Source organism: Coccinella septempunctata, chromosome 7 (genome assembly GCF_907165205.1).
Source record: "Coccinella septempunctata chromosome 7, icCocSept1.1, whole genome shotgun sequence".
In the NCBI taxonomy this organism is placed as follows: Eukaryota; Metazoa; Arthropoda; class Insecta; order Coleoptera; family Coccinellidae; genus Coccinella; species Coccinella septempunctata.
Window position 1 is genome coordinate 25672156 of NC_058195.1, and position 11697 is coordinate 25683852.

Genomic DNA, 11697 nt, shown 5'->3' on the forward strand with positions numbered 1-11697 from the left:
AAACAATAGACACAAATGGACATATCCTGATCTAGATTCTGCAAGAAGACCTGTAGTGCATTCGGAAGAAATTCCCGTTCCATCATTCAGCAGTCTACCCGAACTGGCAGAAGATGATACAGAAACATCAACGTCTGACGAAGTTAAAAAAATTCAATCAGAAAACGACAGCGATTTTGAAGCAGATTTAGCAACTCCGCAGAGTTTCAATCAAGAAGAACTAAACGATCTTATAAGAGACCTGAATCTCTCAAAGGAATCCGCTGAATTACTTGCATCCAGATTAAATGAAAAAAATCTATTTTGTCGAGGTACTAATATTACATTTTATCGTTGAAGAGATAAGGATCTGCTGCCTTTTTTCACTCAGGAAAATGACTTGGTATTCTGTAACAATATAAAAGGGCTCTTAGAAAAAAAGGGTTTGCCTGAATACACTCCAGATGATTGGCGCCTTTTTATTGACAGTTCAAAACGTAGTTTAAAATGTGTTCTTTTACATAACGGTAACAAATATGGCTCAATTCCTATTGGTCATTCTACTACCATGAAGGAAGAATATGAAACAATAGCATTAGTTTTGAGAAAAATTAAATACGAAGAACATCAATGGTCAATTTGTGTTGATTTAAAAATGATTAACTTCCTCCTTGGACAGCAGAGTGGTTATACAAAATATCCTTGTTTTTTGTGCCTTTGGGACAGCAGAGCTAAAAATGAGCACTGGGTTAACAAAAATTGGCCTTCAAGAGATGTCATGATTCAAGGAATATAAACGTGATCAACGAACCTTTGGTTTCAAGAGAAAAAATCTTACTTCCGCCCTTGCATATCAAGCCAGGCCTAATGAAGCAATTTGTGGAGGCTTTAGATCGAGATGGAAATTGTTTTGGGTATTTGTCACGTAAATTTCCTGGCATTAGCACGGAAAAACTAAAAGCTGGTATATTTGATGGTCCTCAAATAAGGCAACTTGTTAAAGATCCACAATTCACCACATCAATGAACGAGACTGAATCTAACGCTTGGAGTTCATTTGTTCAAGTAGAACAACAGTAGTAAAATTTTCTTGGCAATCATAAAGCAGAGAATTACGTAGAATTAGTGGAAACTATGCTTTCAAATTTTAATATTCTCGGCTGTAACATGAGTATAAAAGTTCACTACCTCCACAGCCACCTAGATCGTTTTCCAGAAAACTTAGGTGATTGTAGTGAAGAACAGGGGGAAAGATTCCATCAGGATATTAAAACTATGGAAGATCGTTATCAAGGATGATAGGATAGCCACATGATGGCGGACTACTGCTGGAGCCTTCAGCGACACTGCCCTAGTAAACTCCATTCTAGAAAATCGTATAAAAGAAAATTTTCATGTGATTAGTGACTAATGTAATTATGTGAATTAAGTTTTTGCAATAAATACTTAAATCCATGTGTCTTTGTTTTTTTTAACTGTCAATAGTAATATTATATATTATAACAGTTATAACGTAAATTATATACACAATTTTTTTTAAAAATCTCAAAAACTAGATCTGATAGACAAAATCTGAGATTTTTTTTACATTCTGCATCCAAAAATTACTCAGGAACAGTTAAAAAATCGCAAGCACCAAAATGTGTGTTGGCCTGTGTTATTGAAGAAACTACAAGATAATGGAATAAGGGGTCAAACTCTCAGTTGGATAGGATCATACTTATGCGATAGGAAACATAAAGTGAAAATAATCAAGGAAGGTAAAACGATAACATCAGTTTTAACAAACAAATTAGGAATTGTACAAGAAAGTGTATTGGGACCTCTCTGATTTCTGGTGTACCTGAACGACTTAGAGGATATTGTGAAAGATGAATATGACTGGTTGGTCAACTTCGTAGATGATACAAACCTACTCACACGAGCTGAAGAAGGAAATGATTTAATTAGGGCAGGTTCTGATTTTTTCGTTAGGGGCTAAAAACTGGTTTGATTCAAATCAATTGGTTTTGAACATTGAAAAAACTAAGCTCATCACATTTAGTACAGCCAGATGTAATAAAATAAAACCCAGGGAAATTAAATTGAATGATGACACCCTTAGCATCACAAAAGGTATGAAATTTTTAGGGATTTTTCTCGACTCTTTTCTGAATTTCAGGAAGCATATTGAATATCTCAGTCATAAAGTGAATAGAATAAGCTTTGCTATTAGGATAACAAAAAAATACTGGAACATGAAATCAATTAGAACATTAAACATTGCAAACTTCGAATCATCAATAAGATACGGAATAATTTTTTGGGGCACCCCACAAAATTTAGAAGAAATGTTTTTAATTCGGAAAAGAATTTTCAGGGTAATTTTCAACATGAAATATAAAGAATCTTGCAGAAACCTATCCAGGCAGAACCATATATTTACAGTTTGCGGTTTCTATCTGTTTGAGCGTCTAATGTTCCTACATAAAAACAAAGAGAAGTTCATGAAAGATTGTACCAATCATGAGCACAATACATGAACTTTAAATATTAATTACCCTCTCCATAACATTAAGTGAGAAGCACCCAGCTTACAATTGTATTAGAGTTTTCAATCATCTACCTGAGAACATTAAAATCATAGATAATTTCAGACAATTTAAAGCTAAAGTGAAACAGTTGTTGATGGAAGTGGAACCTTATAACCTGGATGAATTTTTCAGATGTAAATTGTAAAATAAATTCATTTTGACGTTATTTCATTTGATATCTGTATCACTGGTAACACTGGTGTGTGCACTTGTCACTTTTTGCAAGCATCAACATTTCAGAAAATCGGGGATATGGGATCAGTTTCGTGGCGGCGCCACCATGTCATTTGCTTCGTTCTATCCTTGTTCTACCAAAGGAAGTCCAATGATCTCTCGTTTTATTTTGTTTTGCGTTCATATATCGAATATCGATCAACGAGTTCAAAATATGAACTGGCCCATTTTGTCAGCTGTTAAGGATTATTTGTGATTTACACTTTAATTTTCTTTGTAAAAACAAATCCTTCAATATTTTCAACACTATCGAATAAGGGTTCGAAAGAGTATTTACTATTTTTCTTCAAGATAATTTCCGTTTGACAAATTGAATTCGTGAGGGGGGATAATTCAATATGATATTAATAAAACACAGTTGATTGGTCAAATATCCAATATATTCAGTTGACGGAAAGGGAATTTTCACTATATCTATCAGGAAGAATATTTTAAGTAACAGATTCGAATAGATTTATGTATTTCTGATTCTCAATACATGCTCACAATTCACATTACGTATTTCCAATACAGTTTCTTTGAAACATTGCTGAAGTTTCCATAAAACTTAGTTTTATGGTGGTTGGTTCTGCTTCAAATTCCAACAACACCGAATTCTTAGCTGTAGTTCTTGATTGTCCATACAGAAAACTGAACGACATGTTGAATAAATGAATTATCTACATCCCTTTCTCGAAACTAATTCATTTTCACACACCAATAATCGTTTATAAATAGAACATATTCGTGAGTCGTAGCAAGTATTCAAATTATTTTCAAATATCAATTGACAATGCACTGTCAAATTCCAAACAGCGCTACCTACAGTAGGAGAAACGAAACTGATCCCATATCCCCACGAAATTAAAAACAAAATCGAATCAGTGAATACACCAGAGTTTTAGACATCTTAGTCGTGCCTAACATTATGGGTATGTTCGGGAAATTTATTATCTTTATGAGGCTGCCATCTCGAAGACTGAAGTCTGATAACTCGTTCGATAAAAATTGATTATCTCTTTTTCTCAAAATTTCTAACTGTTCTAATAATGTTAATTTGTAAAAATTATATTCTCTATGTAGTATCTTCAAATTGTCAAATTTAGTATTACGTTTGCATTCGTCCAGATGGCATCCCAAAGCTGACTTGAGGTGGTTCTTTCGGTGTTCGTTGAAACGTTTCTTTACATTGCGAGTCGTCATGCCGATGTAAAATGCTGGGCAGTCTGCGCAATGAATCTTATATATTCCGCTCTGTTTTTATTACCACCTACCAATTCTATTTTTTTTTATTGGATAGTAGGTTTGTTTTCTTTTTCTACTCGTTTCATCTTTTCTACATGCCAATGATTCTGCAACTGACTTGAAATGTTCCAGTTGCTCGATATCTAGGAGTTCAGCATTAAGGTAAGCGCACATACATCGGCATCGGACGGACGGCATGGAAGGAACGGCACGGCAGCGGCGGAATTTTTATGAAGGTATCGCACATATAACATCGGAATCGCCGGACTCCGGAGGAATAGATTAGTTGCGAATATGTCTTCAAGCGGTGAGGAACTAGCGTTTGTTCTGGAGGAAGAAGTGTTTCAAAAGCGAAGGAATCGTAGACGAATGTGGATACATGACATATGTAAAAAAGGAAGGATTTTGGAGAATATGTTCATTTATTTCTGCACTTGATGAAGGACGAAAAAAAAATGGTTGCTATAATTTCTGTCACTTAAATTGTACAGGGTGGGCAAATTTCGATGTTTTAGCACTACAGCTTTTGAACCAGTGGAGATAGACAAAATCTGATACCTCATTCTCGGTCTCTTTTTCTGAGAAACTAATAAGTGTTATAGTCCTTTTTGGCCACCTTCTTTTGTTTTCGAGTTATAAGCGAAAATTGAAAAAATGGCGATTTCGAAATAAATTTATATCTCCGCTAATACTGATGATAGAGCTCTGAAATTGAAACATTATACAGGCACTTCTTTAAGTAGAATCCAGTGGCGTGCTTGCTCTTTCAGCAGGATGTTTAATTACGGAGCTATGACCCAAAGTTATGTTTTTTTAAATGGGAACACTAGATTTCTGTGCAATTTTTTGAATGCTCAATTTTTACTGATTTCGAAAATATATAACGTCATGTGGTTTGTATTAATAAAAATAATAAAAAATGGTCAAAAACCTTCTTTCTCAATATTTCTATGGTTTCAACTTTCGATGAGAATAGAAAAATGTAGCATCTTATCATTACCACAGTCTCCTTCTATTAGTCCTTTCATTTCTATGCTTCTTACTCAATTTCTCCAAAATTCAAATTTTGTGAAAATTGGTAAAAAGCATAGAAAGAATGACATTGCCGGAAGGAGACTGATCTTGTTTTAGGAAACTCTATTTTTCTGTTCTCGTCAAAAGTTGAAACCATAGAAATATTGGGAAAACAAAGGTTTTTGACCATTTTCTATTTTTTATATTGATACAAATTATATGATGTTATATATTTTTGAAATCAGTAAGAATTAAGCTTTCAGAAAATTGCACAGAAATCTGATGTTCCCATTTAAAAAAACAAAACTTTGGGTAATAGCTTCGTAATTAAAAATCCTGCTTAAAAGGCAAGCACCCACTGGATTCTACTTGAAAAAGTGCCTGTATAATGTTTCAATTCCAGAGCTTTATCATCAGTATTAGCGGAGATATAAATTAATTTCGAAATCACCATTTTTCCAATTTTCGCTTATAACTCGAAAACAAAAGAAGGCAAAAAATGACTACTACTCTTGTTAGTTTCTCAGAAAAAGAGACCGAGAATGGGGTATCAGATTTTGTCTATCTCCACTGGTTTAAAAGCTGTAGTGCTAAAACATCGAAATTTGCCCACCCTGTACAATTCATTATAATTTTGTAAGCGCAGTATTAAGTTCACCTGAAAACTCATGCTTCTTCCGTGAATTCGTATTTCTTATGACTACCCGTACAAGCCGCTGCATGTAGAGACTTGTAAAATGACGCAGATGCCGCGGCAATCTCCGATTGGTATCGCACATATGTCGGGATCGGCCGGCACATCACGCATCGGTCGGAATTTAATTCTCGTTCCTCAATTCCGTCGGATGCGATGCGATGCGATGCCTGCCGTCCGCACATATGTGCGTTGCTCCATTCAGTTCCATTGAAAGTAATTTATTCCGATCCATACCGTCCGTCCGATGCCGTTGTATGTGCGCTTACCTTAATGCTTAAGTTCTGCCATAATGATCTAAAAATTTGAGGTTTTTGAAAAAAAAAAACGCAATTCGATTTAAAAATGGGGTTACTTCTCGTCTACTTGAATTGGATGATGCATGAGGATCTTCTGTACTGGTACTGGATGTCTTCTGGATGAAGTGTTGTACATCATTTTTGTACTGTACGTTGCTAGTTCACTGATAATTAAACTATTATCACCTTTTATATGCACCCCACCTGAAACAGAATCGCTCCTCTGCCTGAACATAGCCTTTGCATGAATATGTTTACATAAAACAGTTTCAGCACTGTTACTAGAACAGTTGCACCTGCATCGATGTAAACATAACTTGCATTCATTACAATAACCTGTTCGACAATCTTCATCACATATTTCATTTGATGAAACAGTATAGTACTTATCTCTTTCCGAAGTAGATTTAACTTGGAAATTTCCATCTTCAACAAGTTCCACTCCACCTTCCATAATCTCCGCCTTCTTATAAGCGTCCATGTTAATTTTACACTGATAATTATCCGCAGTTGGCCTCTCATTTTGGCTGATTTTCTTCCACATTTTCTCTTCAACAATCTCCTCAAGAGTATCTAGTAGCTGAATCTAGAATTGATTCACGTAAAGCTGTCGGAACTAGAATTCTGTAATTCCAAAAAACACAATTATCTTACGATACTTATTGAACATAATACACATTCTAGTTGAAGGGGACTTTCTTATGAGATTTGTATTATAATTAATTATAATTAGTATATATTAATAAGGATCATTTGCATGCGAGATATCAGGTATCCGCTATCTATCATTGATTATTCTTCTTTCCGAAGTTTTGTGAAATTGAGTTAATAATTATCTTCATTTTTCAGAAATTGCTGATAGTGTTCTTCCACGTCATCGGTTCATGTCAGCCTATGAACAAAAAATAGAACCTCCAGACCGTAAGTGGCAATATCTGTTATTCGCAGCTGAGCCCTATGAAACGATAGCGTTTAAAGTGCCAAGTAGGGAGGTGGAAAAGGTAGAAACCAAATTCTGGACACATTGGAATAAAGACACCAAGCAGTTCTTCCTTCAGTTCGCCTTCAAAAACGAATCCAAAAAACCTACCGCAATAATAGCACGACCATTATTAGGTGGGGTGCCACCTCCCCCAATGTTACCAGTGCCACCACCTCCGAGGCCACCAATGTTCAATCCCATGCCCCCTCCTCCCATGGTAGGAACTGTTTTGCCGGTTCCTCCACCTCCTAGATAATAAGAGTATCTTACAATTATGATAAAACGTACGTTTTACATGGATCAGAAAATAAATTTTTCAATGGATATTCGATCCTTATTATGTGTTCTTATTTATTCCATACTCCATCCACATATTTATGTTCCTCGAATATTAATACCGTCTGACGTGACACTCTTCAAAATTCCAATTATGTGGTTATTATCCAACACTTCATACTTCGTCGGGTGGCTGATAGGTTCAGTTCCAAGAAAATAACTGGACCAGATTCATATCTGGTATCATTACCCGATTTAGTACTCAGAAAGTGTCCACCAGAACTGACACCCTTTTTCTTTAAGTTATTCAACATGTAGAAATCATGCCAGTGGTATGAGTTATGCTTTTAATTATTCGGGATAGGTTAGAATCAAGACTAGTGACTAGTATCTACTTGTATTTCCTCAGAATTAAAAAAAAACACTTCGATACAAAATCTTGAATGGTATAACTTTTGAATAGATTTAAGAAATGTCTATGATGACTTTTTGATTTTCAGTAATTTTTTTTGAAGAGATTCTCAAGTATTTTGAACACATTTTGGGGAATGAAAAAGGTGATTGTGAAATCAAAAATGATTGCATACAGTTACCCATAAAAGAATCCCTCAATTCTAGATGAAGCCATCATTTTTTTTCCCTTTTATGGACAGTTTTGAATTGAATTAAGTCATATTGCATATAAACTAATGAGCAGTATTTTGAACTTTTATTTTCAGCAGCTCAAATACTCCAACAACCTGCTTCCCCTTCCAATTTTGATACCTCGAAAGTGCTTTTGGGTGTTGAAGTGCATCATAATTAAGCTCTTTTCACGAAACTGTAGCTTTAACTCAATGATAATGTAACTTTAGAGGAAATTGTTTGAGGTCATTGCTACATTTATGTTTTTTATGCATGCAGCTGTCTCCGAAGAAATTTTACAGGTATTTGCCTCGGCTTTTCAAGCTTTCATCTTGAATTTTTCCTTCCAATGAATTGAGAACGGCTTGTAGGGTAGCAACTACTGACGACACACTCGTTGTCTTAAATCGGTTTTCTGACTTCAACTAGCTGTTTTTCAATTTCTGTTCTTCGCGCAACAATTTTTCAACTGAAATTTCACTTCGAGATATGAGGTATTCTGATAACAGACGTTTTTTTTTAATAACTCATAAAAATAATGGGAATATCCGAGCTCCATTTGAATGGTCATAATATTGTAATCATAATTATAGTAGTAGCATAATTTTTACATTGAAATTGAAATACATCTCAGAAATAAAGTAAACTTTTTTTATTTTCAAAAAATCATCGTCAACGCCGTGTGCCTCAAAACATGACCGTTCAATGACCTTGGCTCATTTTTATGGATTTTCATTCCTAATGGGTACCACTCACGAGGCGTTTTTTCGGGACTATACGATAGGGACTATCGAGGAATACCCATCATAAGTCCCCAATATTTTATTTATTGCATATAGGAATACAAACGGGCATTGAAACCCAAAAATAGTAAATATCTGGGGATTTCTCGTACTCGGGAACTCGGGTGACCGTGTGTGTGGCCGACCTAGCATCAGATCGCCAGATGGGATCCTCGGCATCGATGCTCTACCTGATAGTCCCGAAAAAACGCCTCGTGAGTGGTACCCATTAGACGAGTTCTATTTATCATAGTAGTTTAAAAAAATTTTTGTACCACCCTGGGTAGGAATGTATCTTACTTGTTTTATTCTTGAACTACAAGACGCTTTCATTTCTTCTGCAAATCCTGAACTGGCATTCTTGTTTGATGATTTTGATCCCATTTGCCTTCCATTTTGCTTCAAAAATTCCCAGTACTGATGACAGGTTTGGCACAGTATTGGCTGTAATTACAACATTGTTAATGCAATTAAAATCTCGTTCTACTGTTCATCTCGAAACCAGGAAGGATGTTTGTACAAAAAAGCATGATATATTATAGGAGGAAGAGAATTTACCAAATTTCACCATAAAACTAGAAGTTGTCAGAAATCACTTGCAAAATTCCAAACAAAGTGATATTCAGACAAGGAAGCGAGTTAAAAAACTGGTAAGTACCTATCTTACCTCGGGATGGCATCTTTTTTCAATTTTACGGTGAAAGTCGATTTCTCTCATTATACTGAAGTCTGGAGTGTAAATTACAATAGAAGTGTAAATTGTTTTCAAGGCCCAGTGCAACTCTCCAGTACTGTCTTCTGGTTTCATGTCTTGAAAAACTAAAATTCAAATCAATTATTTTAATGTACAAACTCAACATTTCAATGTAGGTAAAAATCATCAGATCGTATTCAAACAGAATTCGACCCTGGCGTCCCCTAACTCCCTCCCCTGATTTCATAAAGTCGTGAACTCAAACAAGAATAAAATATCAAAAACTTACCGGAATAAGTGAATCGCATTCCTGTTTCATGTGTAAATTGCACTTTTATTTGAAACACACGCTCTTATTGCACATAGCTGCATATTTTCCTAAATATTACGACGTGAATGATTGAAATAATATTTTGACAATTACAAATATATACGCCGTCTTAGAAATTTAAAAGCAATCAGGAGGGGAATACAAGCGAAAATTCATTTCATTGGTGGTTGCCTGGAATGGGAATTATTGGAAAAATGGACAGTCTGGAAAATAGCTTATGTTCCATCTATTTGATATTTCAATTTTCAATTTATTAAACCAAATTATTAAAATAACATTAAAGAAATACTGTCATTTGAACCTATGATTTGTGCCTGACAGTAACAGTGATTTTACCTAAAAAAATATAGCTATAAAATTAATACATATACATGAATCCATTTTATCATAATGGGGGCTACCGTTTTTTTGCTCACCAGTTGGCGCCTTTGTAGAGTAAGGTCCTGAACATAGATAAACTAATGCAAGATTTGTTTGTCTACGATGACGGGGACTTGTCATTTCACACATCAAAATATTGGAGAAATTGAATATAGAAATATTTGGTTACTAATCAATATCTTGTATTTTTAATTAGCGCAAGTGTGTAAGTCCTTTTCTGACAATAATTTGATTTCACTTCTTCTATAGCATAAAACACGTAATATCAATAGAAGTATTATAGATATATGGAGACCATAAACTCAATATAAATTATATAGTTGAATCTATGATGTGGACCTCATGCTACACTAGCACATCTAGCGGCGAATTCACACGCGGTAGCCCTCATTACACCATCAGTTCTTATATCATGGACAGAGATTAATGCAGCACAGACTTTCGAATTGACCTCTGGTACTATAAGGATGTTCATACCTGACATAACATTTGCGGTGCTTATAGATCATTGAAAGAGCATTTTTGTGGAATAGTTGATCAATTTTGTACACTCTAGCTTCCTCGAATAGAGAGTGGGAGGAGTAGAAAGGATCCCTTTTCATAATTATCTTCAGAATGAATTTCTGAGTTGTTTTCAAACCTTCGAGATGAGTATCATAAGCTGCGCCCCAACTAACTATACCATATTCCGAAATTGACTACCAATGCGAAATAAATCGTAAATATAGTTCTCTGTGATAATATATTGACTAATAGTCTGAATTTCGGTAATGTACATCTAAGTAATTTTATGATATGTTCAATATGCTCACCCCAACTTAGTAGTCGGTCAATGTATACGCCCAAGTATTTTATCCTATTAGTCTCTTCGATGAAATCCCGACAGTCACAATCATGATCACAGTTCTTTTTCTTGTGTATTTTAATTGTTTTTATATTTGGATAAGTAGCCTCAATCAACGTAAATGTGAGAAATTTCGTCTTCTTGATGTTCAAGGTTAACAAGTGTCTTTCCATTTCCCCACAGATCACTGTCAATCCCTCCTCAGCTCAGACTCCCACGTTTCTCCCCAAATATAAATGCAGTATCATCAGCATAGGCTACAACCCTGGTATCAGAATGAAATTTTAACTTTAGCATTTCATTAATATAGATATTAAAGAACAAGGGTCCCAAGACTGTACCTACCCTGGGGAACACCGTAGTTGATTATTTTTGCATTACTTTTAGCATTATGAAGTTTTACTATCTGAGTTCGATCTTTTAGATATGATCTTATTAAGTCAGCAGATTGACCTCTAACACCGTAGTGCTCAAGTTTCTCAAGTATCGAATGCTTTTTCCAAATCTACGAACATGGCGATGACCTTCTTGTTTCTATCAATTGACTCATAAACTGTTATTGTGACTTCAAGAATTGCATCACTGGTGCTTACTCAAGATCTGAACCCGTATTGACTATCTGATAGTATTTTATGTTTATTGAATAATTCGGTAAATCTGGTATTAAGACATCTTTCGAAAACCTTCGCCATGCTACCTATTACAGATATAGATCGATAATTTCCAACATCAACCTTGGACCCCTTTTTGAAAATTGGAGAAACAA

At 35.0% G+C, this 11697-nt stretch overlaps 2 protein-coding genes across 3 annotated transcripts in view; one reads left to right on the plus strand and one right to left on the minus strand.

Moving 5' to 3' along the window:
- LOC123316702 (splicing factor 3A subunit 2) overlaps nt 1-7336 on the plus strand; it is a 43669-nt gene extending 36333 nt beyond the window's left edge. The window contains exon 2 of the mRNA XM_044902895.1: nt 6867-7336. Coding sequence (XP_044758830.1) covers nt 6867-7255 — 389 coding nt within the window. The 3' untranslated portion in view covers nt 7256-7336. The remainder of the gene's footprint in view (nt 1-6866) is intronic.
- LOC123316703 lies at nt 4011-9791 on the minus strand. Of its 2 annotated transcripts, XM_044902896.1 has the most exons (6): nt 9665-9791; nt 9349-9500; nt 8982-9125; nt 6074-6641; nt 5991-6015; nt 4011-4168 (listed from the first exon to the last, which is right to left on the minus strand). In XM_044902896.1, the coding sequence occupies exons 4-6, from the start codon at nt 6559-6561 to the stop codon at nt 4154-4156; spliced, it is 528 nt and encodes a 175-aa protein (XP_044758831.1). In that variant the 5' UTR covers nt 6562-6641; nt 8982-9125; nt 9349-9500; nt 9665-9791; the 3' UTR covers nt 4011-4153. The 2 variants fall into 2 exon arrangements, with proteins under 2 accessions (XP_044758831.1, XP_044758832.1); XM_044902897.1 differs by lacking the exon at nt 4011-4168 and having other exon boundaries at nt 5996-6641.
- Between the last annotated feature and the right edge of the window lie 1906 nt (nt 9792-11697).